Genomic DNA, 11,972 nt, shown 5'->3' on the forward strand with positions numbered 1-11,972 from the left:
TCCACCTGCCATCGTAAACTAATTGAAAATTGGAAAATGTCATGGTCTGAAATCAATGAGCTGCCATAATAATAGTAACCAAATAAGAAAAATGCGAAAACGGCAGTTAAACTTGAAAGTAATGAAGGCAACGGTGATGTCTTTTTGATGGTTGAGCGTTGTATTATACATGAAATTCCCGTAGAATATGTATCATTTATATAGGTGAAAGCAATACGTACAGTTCGTTTGCGGCTTGTCATTAAATACCTCGGCCAGAAATTGTAGCACGCGCCATTTTGAACTCAACCTGGTAACTCAATAAGAGACAATATGCGTCTAGAATTTCATTAGCTCGCTTCAACGCACGCTCACAAGGAGAAAGGCCGAGAAAGCGCGTGGATTCAATTTACGAAGGTGGCTGATGTGGGGTTTGGATGTTTACACGTCATGCTGGACTCGAATATAAAGATGTACACCCTTTTGTTATTAATAAGCGAAAGGAAACCTTGAAGTGAAAACTCTACTAAATAGGCAACGCAATTAATACTTAATAAATCGACAGTTCACAATATCATTTGTTTTACTGTGGAAGATGATAACATTTTCTTACAATGTGCATTTGGGCGATTTGTAAAAAGAAAGAAAAATCAATATAAAGGTCCGGTGCTCTCCTAATAGATGATGCAAAAATGGAAGCGTTTCCAGCAAACATCTCACCCATTGAAGACAACAATCTTCGCTTGTAGGACACAGCCATGGTCATTTAAGTATGGCGATTCTCCTTCCCTCTTTTTCAGACTCTCATATTTAGTCGAGATAGTATTTGCCGTATTGCTGTTTGCGTCATCGTGATGGATATTGAATGACAGATATTTCCATAGACGTGAATTACTTAACCTTTTAGGATAATACCGGACCTATTTTAATATGGAGTTGGCGTTAATGATGCTATTCTACAACACCAAGAAGTAATAACGGGTTAATTTATTGCGATTCTTGGCAATTTGGGGGAAAAGTCTCTATAAACCAGTTTGCTCGTTAATGCTGCATGTGAGAATCTGACGGAAATAAAAGGCTACTATTTTATTTGCACAATGTTGCCATAGAAACCTCTTTGTCCAAAAATGTATTACATGAAAATCTCCATACATCAATTTCTGATAGCAATTTTTTGTTGAAGGCTGATCGTTTCCTTAACGGTTCGTCGCATTTTGCCAGTATGGGGTGTTTGTTAGCTATATACCAGAAACGTCACCTGGTACGACAATTGGGTGTGAATTATGCGATTGTTTAAGACCATGGTCTGCATAATTTTTTAATGTACGGACGTTAATTACTTTTCAGCATAATTTATGCTGTGCGCATATAGAGAAAGATGTCTGTTTTCCATCAACCACAATTTTGTGATTTCTTGAAATTAAGGTATTGTATATTCCAGTTACATAATTGAATTATATCACGAACGCAGCCTCATAGGTGCACATCTTCTACGCGTGGTATGAGGTCTTTTCTAAAAGCGCTAGTTACCATACCTCTTGTGTTTAAAATATTACTAGCCGTGACATCAGTTATGTCTCTGAATGGTGTGTCATAAAGAGGGAGAGACATGTCAACTTCATATTTGAAAGAGATTTTTCGCCGTACCTGAAGATTGAATCTGCTACGTTCAGTGCAGAGCAAAACGTCATTTAGAACCACAAAATTGTTTCAGCTTAGGGAACATTTCTCTCTTTGATGGCATCCCCTTTGCTTCCGAGTTCACTGCTGGTCGATGTTCGGCCTCCACACTCGGATACGTGTCGCGGTTTTTTTTTTCCAAAACACTTAGTTTTTGTTCCGGGTTTTCATTATGGATTAGATCCCACCGAAGCTGGCAATCTAAAAGATATTTCCTCGATTGTTGAGGGTCATTTTGCCATTATATTGTTACCCTGCAATTACCTGTACCTCTTTTTAAAGCGCAAAGTGGTGGCTTAATTCGTCAATGCCACTCGAATAAAAAGATATTGCACCAACAAGAGAAAACATGACGCCATACTGTGTTGTGTCGACGACTGTTACGTGCGTCTTTGCAGAACCTCGTTTTGATGGGAGAGATTTGATCCGATAACACAACACATCCTAGTTATGGAATAATTACTATGTGCAGAATCGTGGAAATATTAGTTGAAATAATTTTAAGCTTTTCAGCCCGTGAATTGCCGGAAAACCTTACATCTGGAATGATGTTTATAGCCAATTTTTTCCTGAAATTTTGGGTTTTGTAGAATAGAATGAATCCGTTAAGAGATGTAGTTGGGAGTGGTTGTTGTCCATCGTCTGGTACCTGTCGCAAGAGTCGCTCCTATGGGCTACGAACAAACAAGATAACTGACTGTTATCCCCCTTCGAGCGTGGGATGTGACTTTAGCTGGGATTGTGATCTTTGTTATGTTGTATCATCATCAAAGCTGGACTTTGCCGAACAGTGTTTGTTCAACTTAGAGCTAAGTATTTTCTCAGTCATTTACTGTTTCCAGAATTTAGCGAGAAGTGATAATAATTTGCACCAATGAGATCTCTTCAATATCTCCCTGGCATAACATCCTAAAGTCACAGGCATCCCCTTGATTCCGTCGATTCCAGTCAGGTCTTCTGTTCCTAAACACATCCCCCATCAGCGGTTTCCCTGATCCCGCGCTAAATCGTTTCTCTCCCTGCAAAAACAAATCCCTCAGCCCCGCTGAAACCAAAGTGAGATGAAAGTGGAAAGAAAACCGAAGAAGAAAAAAAAAAAGAAATCGACATTAACCGCCCCGCGCCGTCACCAATAATACACCGTGACCTTGGCATTCTGCCAAGCCAAGCGAATAGACTGGAAATGAAGATGCGAATGGCCAATGGCTGTTGCTCCTTCGCGGCGGCTTTCTGTCTTCCACACTCTATATTCTCCCCCCTTTGATCAGCGTTCAATTAGTTTTTCCCTACAGGAAAACGAGCTACAGCCGCACGCTTGGCTTGCCGGCTGATATATTGGATGAGAGCAATTACGACTGTTCATACAAACTTCACCTAGGAATGAGTCGGAGTTACCTGTGACGGTCTCATAAGGTAGCAGTCCTATCTATTTTAGCATTTGGACTCTACAACCCGTAAGGCATTTCAACTGATCTTCTCATCGCGGGGTTGATCTTCTTGTGAAATAGAAAACAATTTTAAAAAAGTGAAAGGTTTCGACAGTGAAAGTATGTTTCCTTCCTTTGGTGTCTTTCAAAACGTATACATCTTTCTTTCAAACATGTACTACAAAGGTTGGCATTTAAGTATGTACATTTCGTGATAATAAGTTGCGGGTACTGTGTTGTTGCCATTTCCTTATAGATTGATTTTTAAAGTAGCCAGTGAAATTATTGGTTGTACATGTGGGAGGATGTTAACATTGACCCGACATCGTCAGCGATTAAGGTTCTACTTAAAGGCAAAACCGGATCAAATCCCCCACTTCAATCCGGCGCGAAGAAAACGATCATTTTTTTTCTGCCAGATTAAGGCAGAGAAGAAAGAAAACAAGATCCCGAAATATGAGCTTTGGAAATCGGTGGCTGGGGCCGGAGATGAAGGCAGATGGTCAGGTATCAAGGTGGTAGGGACGGTTGGTGAGCCCTTGATCCCTCGCAGAATAAGAAAACCGGGATTGGTGTAAATTGGCGGGGGTTTCTCCATCAAATGAGATCGCTAGGGGGGTTGGTACTTAAGCCCTACTCGCGTGTCGCAATATCTATGTCATATCAAACTCCAAGTATTAAATGGCATTGCTCATCAAATCCCTAGAAACGTGTACATATCAAGGGAAATCCAAATGTGTTCCGTTATCTTCCAACACTCTCCCAATCGAAACTTGACATTAGATTGCATGCCTGAAATAATGTGCAATGCTACGTAGCAGAATATTGATTGGTAGCATCGGTAAGTTCCATTCAGACTTGACCATTTTTGTCGTACTTTAGCTCTCCATTTCTCTAGACCTATGTAAGTGGCATCGAACGGACAGAGACTGTGGCATAAATTAATCTGTAATTTTGTAACAAATTAGAGGATTTTACATGGGGAGATTCCAAGCTTTGATTGAATTTCATTTGGGGACGCGACAGGGGTTGTGTGAAAGTAACATATGGAAGTTGTACCATAATTATGAGTGATTCAGTGCCCAAGAGAACCTTACTCAAAAGATTCGGCACTCCTAAACCATATAGTTGCTTGTTATCCTTGACATTTTTGATGACTGTTCGCGATAATGTTAGATGAGACTGAATTCATTAATCTGCTTTCAGATGTGCGAAACATGCCCACAGATTCTCCATTCAGCCACTGTTCATTCTAGCTGTTTCGGTCCAGTAGGTTTCCCCGTTGTACTCATTTTTCCCGAGACATAAGCTTTTTCATGAATGCGTACTTCCGCCTGATGATGTATTACCGTCATTATTTACTCTAATTGCGCCGGCTTGGTCCGTGGATGATGCTTGTTTTAGAGTCACAGCATATTAATGCTTTCCATTGTAACTTCAGCGGTACTACTACCGAGTCATCCTCAGCGAATAATCCCCCATCAATTGCACAAAACTGCGGGACAAGCGAGCAACACTGCACCGTGTTGAGAGCGCACCAGCCGGTAGCGCGCTCTCCCTCCCTGCGCTGTAATTTGGAGAATCAACGGTTTTTTCAAATGATGCATGTTCAGTGTTGTTTTAATGGATACTTTTGTTTGCTTAATTACATCAAGGAAACACTACACGTGAAATAAATGCATTAACCGATCTTGAAGTTAGCCGAGTTGAAGGCCATCAAGGGTAACTGAGGATTGCTAGAATTCTATGTGGTACTTACATCCATCAAAAATCAATCAGCAAAACGTTGTTTGTAAAATGACACGACAATGACACGACAGTGTCACTTTGGATTCACTGCCGATGTTTGCTGATAGAGGCACAGTCATTTATACTCAGCATTGGAGTGGTTAATTGCTGACACAATTTTGGTGGGTTTTTTCATCATTTGACATTTTTTGTAGTCAAACCTAAAAAAATTTTTGTGGTATTTGAAATTATTTTTCTGTGGCTGGTTCTGACAAATGCATGCAAGTTTTTGTCTGTGGTTTGGTTTGGTTTGGTTTGGCTTTTTTCCTTGATTTTTGTTTCTCTCTTTTTTGTTGATTGTCCTAAGAATGTTTTAATAAGCCAATGCACGTGTGTCTTGAAGCTACCTCAAGCCCAGTGGTTTTACTTGATAGACCTTGTTTTAAGCCTGTCAATAGGAGAAACGGAGGTTGAATGTCTGTCACTGTAACTCATGAAAACCTGAAGTTCGTTTGTCTTTCCTAAATCATTTCACAAAATCATTACTTGAGAGCGAAGAGGAGTGTCGTCTAATTGAAAGTTACTCCGGCGTCAGCTTTTACATTTGTGACATTCAGTGAGATTTGATGCATTCATCCTTCGTCAAGAAACTTTCTGAACTTGTTAATCGACGGTTGCAATGGACCTTACGCCATGGTCAATTCTTTATCTACACCAAGCACAACCTAATTGGTTTGCTGGGATTGACATTAACTTCCAATTTGAAAGTAGCATAGCTGATATGTTTGCTGAATATGAGTCTTTGTCCACCTATAGCTTGGTTCTAATACGAAAGTAATGATCACTTACTCCGCCTGGTACAGTTTGTTTGCATGGCTGGATAACAATAAGACCGAGGTCTGAAAATAAGTATATTGAAGTTTCGAAAATAAATTAATTTTGTTCATCGAGGACAGTGTTTTTCAGCACTTAAGTCTGACGACAAAAGATTAAGCGTCCACCAGTAAGTTATTTTTTTTATTGAAAGCCAATTTTGATGTTTTGTTTCTTCCATCATGTTTTTACTCTTACACTGGATAAGGCATTGCTTTTTTTTTGTCTTTCAGAATTTGAAAGAACACATTACCCGGATGTCTTTGCTCGAGAGCGTCTGGCACAAAAGATTGACCTACCAGAGGCCAGGATACAGGTAAGCGATCTATTTCCAGTTATGTTCAGTTTTCGTGGGGATTCTAAAACATGACATGTTGTTCCTCATCCATTCAGCCCTCCAGAGACCACAGTGAGAATAGTATAGATCCTGAAAACAGTTCTGTTCATGTTTCGTTTTCTGCTGTTTCAAGAGCTTTTTACAGTCTGGCCAATCTGATCTTGTGATCTGTGTTCGGGTAAATCTCACAAAAACAACCCTTAAAATGTGGTTACTTTTTTATGTCAAGATCAGCACAGTAGTTGAGTTCACCGACCGTCTGATATTGTTGATAATAATCTTTGAACGAGGCTACATATAACGCGGCTACCTTGCAAGCAAGTAGACCTTATCTTCAATTAGTTATACATGCACAATACATAAACCGTTTAAGTGTGAACGGCCAGTTTGTCAAACCTTTTGATAAAAATCAGTGAGCTACAAGGCACTTTTTGGGCTCGTGTAAGATGTTTTATCGCCTTAGTTGTTTTAAGTCTTCCATTTGAAGCCATGTTTAATATAAACATATACGGCACCAAATAAAAGCGGACATTGCCAATTACATTTTTGTTTGTGAGTTCAGTAATGTTGATTTAATCAGCTGAACTTTTGACTGGAAATACCGCTGGCTTGATAAATTTCAACGAAAGAAAGAAAAGAAGTAACCGTGTTCATTAAATTTAGCATTAAAAAGCAAAAAACGTGTTAGAACCAATGCGAAAAGTTGTGCAATAATTTACTCTTTATTATGTTGATTTCTAAATTACTGCTGGGGACAATTTGACTTTTTATTGAGACTAGGTTTATGTCATAATCGTAGAGATATTTTATACTTGGAAATGCTATTTCCTTTCATATTTGTAGTTCACAATTTCGTTCTTGTGTCTAGATTATGCTCACAATCTTAGTTCCTGCTCGATGTTGTTTAATGTTGTTCTTTTCGTGACAGCGGCTTGTTTGTAAAGTTACTGTCCTATTTTTCTGGTGCTGCTGTCGATTTTTATTGTTGGTGCTATTTTTTCTCTTATCTGTATCCCCTTTGATATGTTTTCTGTTCTAGGTATGGTTTTCTAACCGTCGGGCCAAATGGCGTCGGGAGGAAAAACTGCGGAATCAGCGACGCCAGCAGACAGAGGCGTCGCCGCAGTCTTCCAGCCATCTTCCCATTAGTAACCTGGGCGGCTTCTCTAATATCAGCAGCGTGTACCAGCCCATAGCTCAGCCTTCGGCTCCCATGGTGCCCCGTACTGCTGAGAGTTACAGCGCCCTCCCACCTGTGCCCAGCTTCAGTATGGCTACAGCTCCCAACTTGAACGTACAGGTAAATAAACACGCCAGTCATGGAAAAATAAATAAATTACACCTTTAAACGTCAATGAATAGATTTTCAAATTCCTTTCTATTAGGCACTACGTGTTACACCTTTACCGGATTGCCAAAATCTTCCGTTTTCAGTACTTTTTAGGTGTAATAGCTTATTTTCACAAAAAATAAAAAGTGGCTTTTCTAGGGGAAGTGATTCAACATTAAATGTTAGGAATTAATGAAAAGAACAGTGACCAGTTTGCAGTGAGAATGGCTCTTCTACAATCTAAAACGATTAATGAAGTCACTCTGACCCGATGGGTGTAAAGAGCTCATGTATGTCAGTTTATAGTTGGTGCTCTAAACTTTATACACGTCCATATTTTGTTGGACGCAGCCACCGAGGGATTCCGGAAGTTACCGGAGTATGATGGGATCGGTGTCCCATGGTTACCACCACGAATCACTCTACGGCAGTCCCAACCAACACCACGCCATGCAGTCACATCACGTGCCCCACTCCAGCCATGGACATATGCAGAGCCACCACATGAACAGCGCTTGCAACAATGGTGCATTCTCAAGTAAGTTTAAAGGTCAAACCATGTCAAAGGTCGTGCATGCTTCTGTTGAAATTAGCTCGTTCAAATCTATCGTCTAATCTCTACTGTTATTTTTTGTAACTTACGAACTGCTGATGATGGATTTGGTGGTTGTACATTCCTTAAAATGTCTTGAAAGAATCCCACTAAACACTGTTGATGTTTTTGATAAAGAGTTCCGCACATATACAAGATGAACATCACTGTTAGATGTTGCATGATATATTCCACCACTTGTTAATGCTTTAAATGCATTCGACGAATAGCGGGCAAGATGTCGTCCTGCGTTATTGTCGTCCTTGTTTCTCATTTCAACTTTACTGTGTCATTGTGAATCTCCCTAACCCTTCCTTCTTATCCATCTTTGTCCGCAGGTCTCATTTCACCAGGAGTCTCAGTTCCCGTACAAGTCCCAGGAGGAAACTCTAACGACTCTCATTCCTCTCAATATTGGCCTCGTATCCAGTAAACACCAAACTGATGAGCTACTCATTGTGACCACCTGTAGACGGCCCTGCTGATTCCAAAACTCGGGATAGAGGTTGATTGGCACCGAGGAATGGGAAGAGCTTGACAAGAAATGAGAACGTATGGCCGTGAGAACAAATCATGAGCTCAAGGTTGTTGTTGCTATAGTGAGACTTGATGGAGCTTTGGAGCGGGAGAAACTGTAGATATTCTTTGTTTCTGTTCACATCGGCAACCACCCTCTTTTGGTTAGAACGCGGAACTTCCTGGAACTGATCAGTGCCGGAACTTACAAGACGAAAGGTGATGCTTCAAACATGCTGACCAGTGGCATGCTCAGAGAGAGGTTACTGCGGTCAAAGGTCGTTGGTCGGGGTAGATGTCATTTCCTAAGTGCAACAAATACAGTGATATTTCGTTCTGATGTACATAAAGGTGAGTGATGGGCCACGGAGTCACCAACTCAGACTCGAGAGTGTAGAGTCGGTTTAAATAAGGGATATCCACCGACCACGACGTTATCTGGAAAGACGGTTGTTAGCAGTAATGTATTGAAATGATATCTGCGTGTGTTTCAAAATGAGGCTGAAAGGTTTTAAAAAGAGGCTGGGTGTGGCTTCCAATGGAGAAAAATATTAGGCAAGAATTCATCTACGGGTCGTCACACCAGATTTGATGTAACTCGAGGCATCTCCTAACTTGTTTGTAGGATTTCGACTGAAGTAGTTGTCGAGTTCTGTGTCATGTATAGGCCACCGTATTAAGTCCACACTGTACTGAGATAATTAATGTCGAATCTCACCGACTGTGATTTTTGGACATTTTAGTTGAAATTTTGCTTTCTTTTCTACTATCTCAGGAACGTTTTGTCGTCGATGTTAAATATGAAATGGGATAGATGATTTAAAAAGTCAGCCGATTCTTGTAAAATATTTGTCTTATGTCGTCTGGAAAATAGTAGTGGTAAAATGTAGTATAGCCGATAACAGCCAGTAGTGCAAACCGGTTCCATAGTTAGAATAGCTTTATTCAATGATGATTAGTGATTTTATGGTATCGTTGTTACAGTAAATAATCTCTGGTGTATTATTACTATTTGTCTTTTTTTATATCTGGACATAGCCAACCGAGCTAGTTGGGTTTATTTGTCTTTTCAACCGCGATGATTTTGCTACTGACATTTCCCTGAGGTTTGGGTTTTAACTGGGCCGCTTGTCGAACAAAAGTAAAGTAGGAGTTTTATGGTAAGCCTACCTGTCGTCTTTTCCATTTTATGAAAGGACTATTTGCGAGTGTTGTGAAACATTGGAGTATGACGACTCTTGTTAGGAACGGCTTATATGCCATTTGCGTTAATGGCCCTCTAGCGGCAGGTTCTTCTTTTTTTTCATATCCTGGCTTTGTTTTCAATGTCGGCTTCACTGAACACCTGCTCCGTATGTGAATCACTGGCCTTACCAAACCATATAGAAAATACATGTCATCTAAAATTTGGCTCCATAGGGAGTTCAGTGTCCCCCAGACCGAAGTTAACCGTATTAGGGGTTTTAAAACTTCTCTTGAAGCCTACTCGGAGACGGGATAGGGGCTCGAAAGTGACAAATAGCATGCCCCATCGATTTGGTGGAAGTAACCTCTGACCTTACTAGAAGCGAGCCGCCCCAAACGGAGAGAACGCGGCCGTTGATGCTGTCAGTTTGAGAATCAGTTTTTTCCCTGTGGACACCTTAATTCTTCACCCTGAAATAATAATTTGTGGGAAATTTTATGGAGTTGGACGGTTGGATTACTAATGTTAAAGGGTTGTGAACAAAAAGACATTCCGTGTGAGCTACGCATATTAACCTTGAAGTGTTTTATTGAAATGTTTATAATCGCAAATTTGGTAGGATGCGAACTTCCTGCCAAAATCACCTACACGGGTCCAAGCGGGACTATCTTTATGAAATGTTTAACTATTTTTGTCGGTATTTCTGACGTGAAGTTACCCTAACGAAACAATGACTACAGAAAAAAAGTAAATTGTTTCGCAAAGACTTCTTAACTTTGGTTTGGTTTTCGTCAATGCTTGTTTTTTTTTCCAAAAGGCCTCATCAACCCTTTACCAGAGTTGAAATTGGGAGCACTAATGGCAGCCCTGAATCTTGTTCAAAAGACTTCATCTTTGTTGGAATGATAGACGTTTGATGTTTGCAGTGTACGTGTATTTTTCCCTTTTGTTCGTCAGCTGTGCCTTTTTTCAGCATTATTGGTAATCAAGTTTCTTCCGTTAGGACGTCATCTTTTCAATTCTTCTGATGACGTCATCTATTTATAATCACCATCTGCACATCGTAACAATTATTGAAATTTACAGGGTTTCTGGGGAGAAAATGGGATGTTGTTCATGTGTTGCGAGCTGTATTAACAATTCAGGCAATTCACAATAGTGCGCCACCAAGAGTTTGCAACGCGTTGACCAATCACAATGCGCAAGATCTGTCGAGCCAATGCGCGTTTGGAAAGGGTCGAGAGGTTTCGCGCATTGTGATTGGCCAACGCGTCGCAATCTCTTGGAGGCGTGCTATTGTGAAACCCCATATTAACTGAGACGAGATACAAGGGTTAAATTCCTGATTGTTTCATACGATAATCTCATTGTATAACCCGTTAAAAACATGCGAGTCGGAGAATTTTTTAATGGATGTGGATACATGTATATCCCATTCATTTCGTCGTTTACGATACTTTATTTACGAATATTAATGAAAGAAATATAAATCTCCAAAGACTAAGCTACAAAAGAGGCTAAAAGTGACTTGTGTATGTTTATATAAAGTTTATGAAGCCAATGTATTTGTGTCCTGTCTATATTTATGCGTATATTTGTCTGTTCGTGTAGCATGGTGCATATTCTTTACACATCGTCCCCATATGAAGATGTGTATTCTGTGTTTTGGCAACAGATTACTCTGAGAAATCTGAGATATTGTCAATGAATTGGCGTTGTGTGGTTGTGTTCTGTTCTAAAACTTGCCGAAACTGGTACAGGTGAAGGGGGTTTGATTTTGTTTTTACATAACCGATAACATTGCTCAGAAAGTCTATAAAATGGGCATTCATGTTAAATAGCGCCCTCATTTGAGTACTGTAATGAACAAAAAATGGCAGTCCCCTTTTTAAGTTAATATGCAAGTCATTTGACGTAGACGAATATATGAATTATTATACTTGACCGATTGATTTTAAAATAAAGATAAATATCGACACTCGGAATAACTGCTCCGTGGTGCATTCTATTTGTCTTTCAGTGTCTGCATGTTTTTTGTTACGAGAATCAGAATTAACATACACTTAAATTTGTGCATTTTCACCAGTTGTCAGATTTTATCACAGTAAAAATTTGTTTAATTTTCTCCAAATGTTTTCGGTCAAAAAAAGTTATGTCATCAATAAAAAGTCAAGTTAACCCTTGCTCTTTTACCATTTCAATATTCTCTTAATAAAAATGCCAGACCAACTCTTTGTATTCCATGCGTTTCAGCTGGAAAGTTTTTAAATTTCAAATTAAAATGCATAGATTTTAATAAATTTGTATTATTTTTTTATTTCACA

The 11,972-nt window shown here is 39.7% G+C and overlaps 1 protein-coding gene across 4 annotated transcripts in view; it reads left to right on the plus strand.

Moving 5' to 3' along the window:
• Positions 1-11,636, plus strand: part of pax6 (paired box 6) — a 115,235-nt gene extending 103,599 nt beyond the window's left edge. For all 4 annotated transcript variants that reach the window (XM_022250642.2, XM_022250640.2, XM_022250644.2 and 1 more), the window contains 4 exons: positions 5,921-6,003; positions 7,064-7,324; positions 7,706-7,892; positions 8,285-11,636. In XM_022250642.2, the coding sequence (XP_022106334.1) occupies positions 5,921-6,003; positions 7,064-7,324; positions 7,706-7,892; positions 8,285-8,379 (626 nt within the window). In that variant the 3' untranslated portion in view covers positions 8,380-11,636. The remainder of the gene's footprint in view (positions 1-5,920; positions 6,004-7,063; positions 7,325-7,705; positions 7,893-8,284) is intronic.
• Positions 11,637-11,972: the final 336 nt, after the last annotated feature.

The sequence above is a fragment of the Acanthaster planci genome, linkage group LG20 (assembly GCF_054643075.1).
Source record: "Acanthaster planci isolate LZ-2023a linkage group LG20, COTS_SCS, whole genome shotgun sequence".
Classification (NCBI taxonomy): Eukaryota; Metazoa; Echinodermata; class Asteroidea; order Valvatida; family Acanthasteridae; genus Acanthaster; species Acanthaster planci.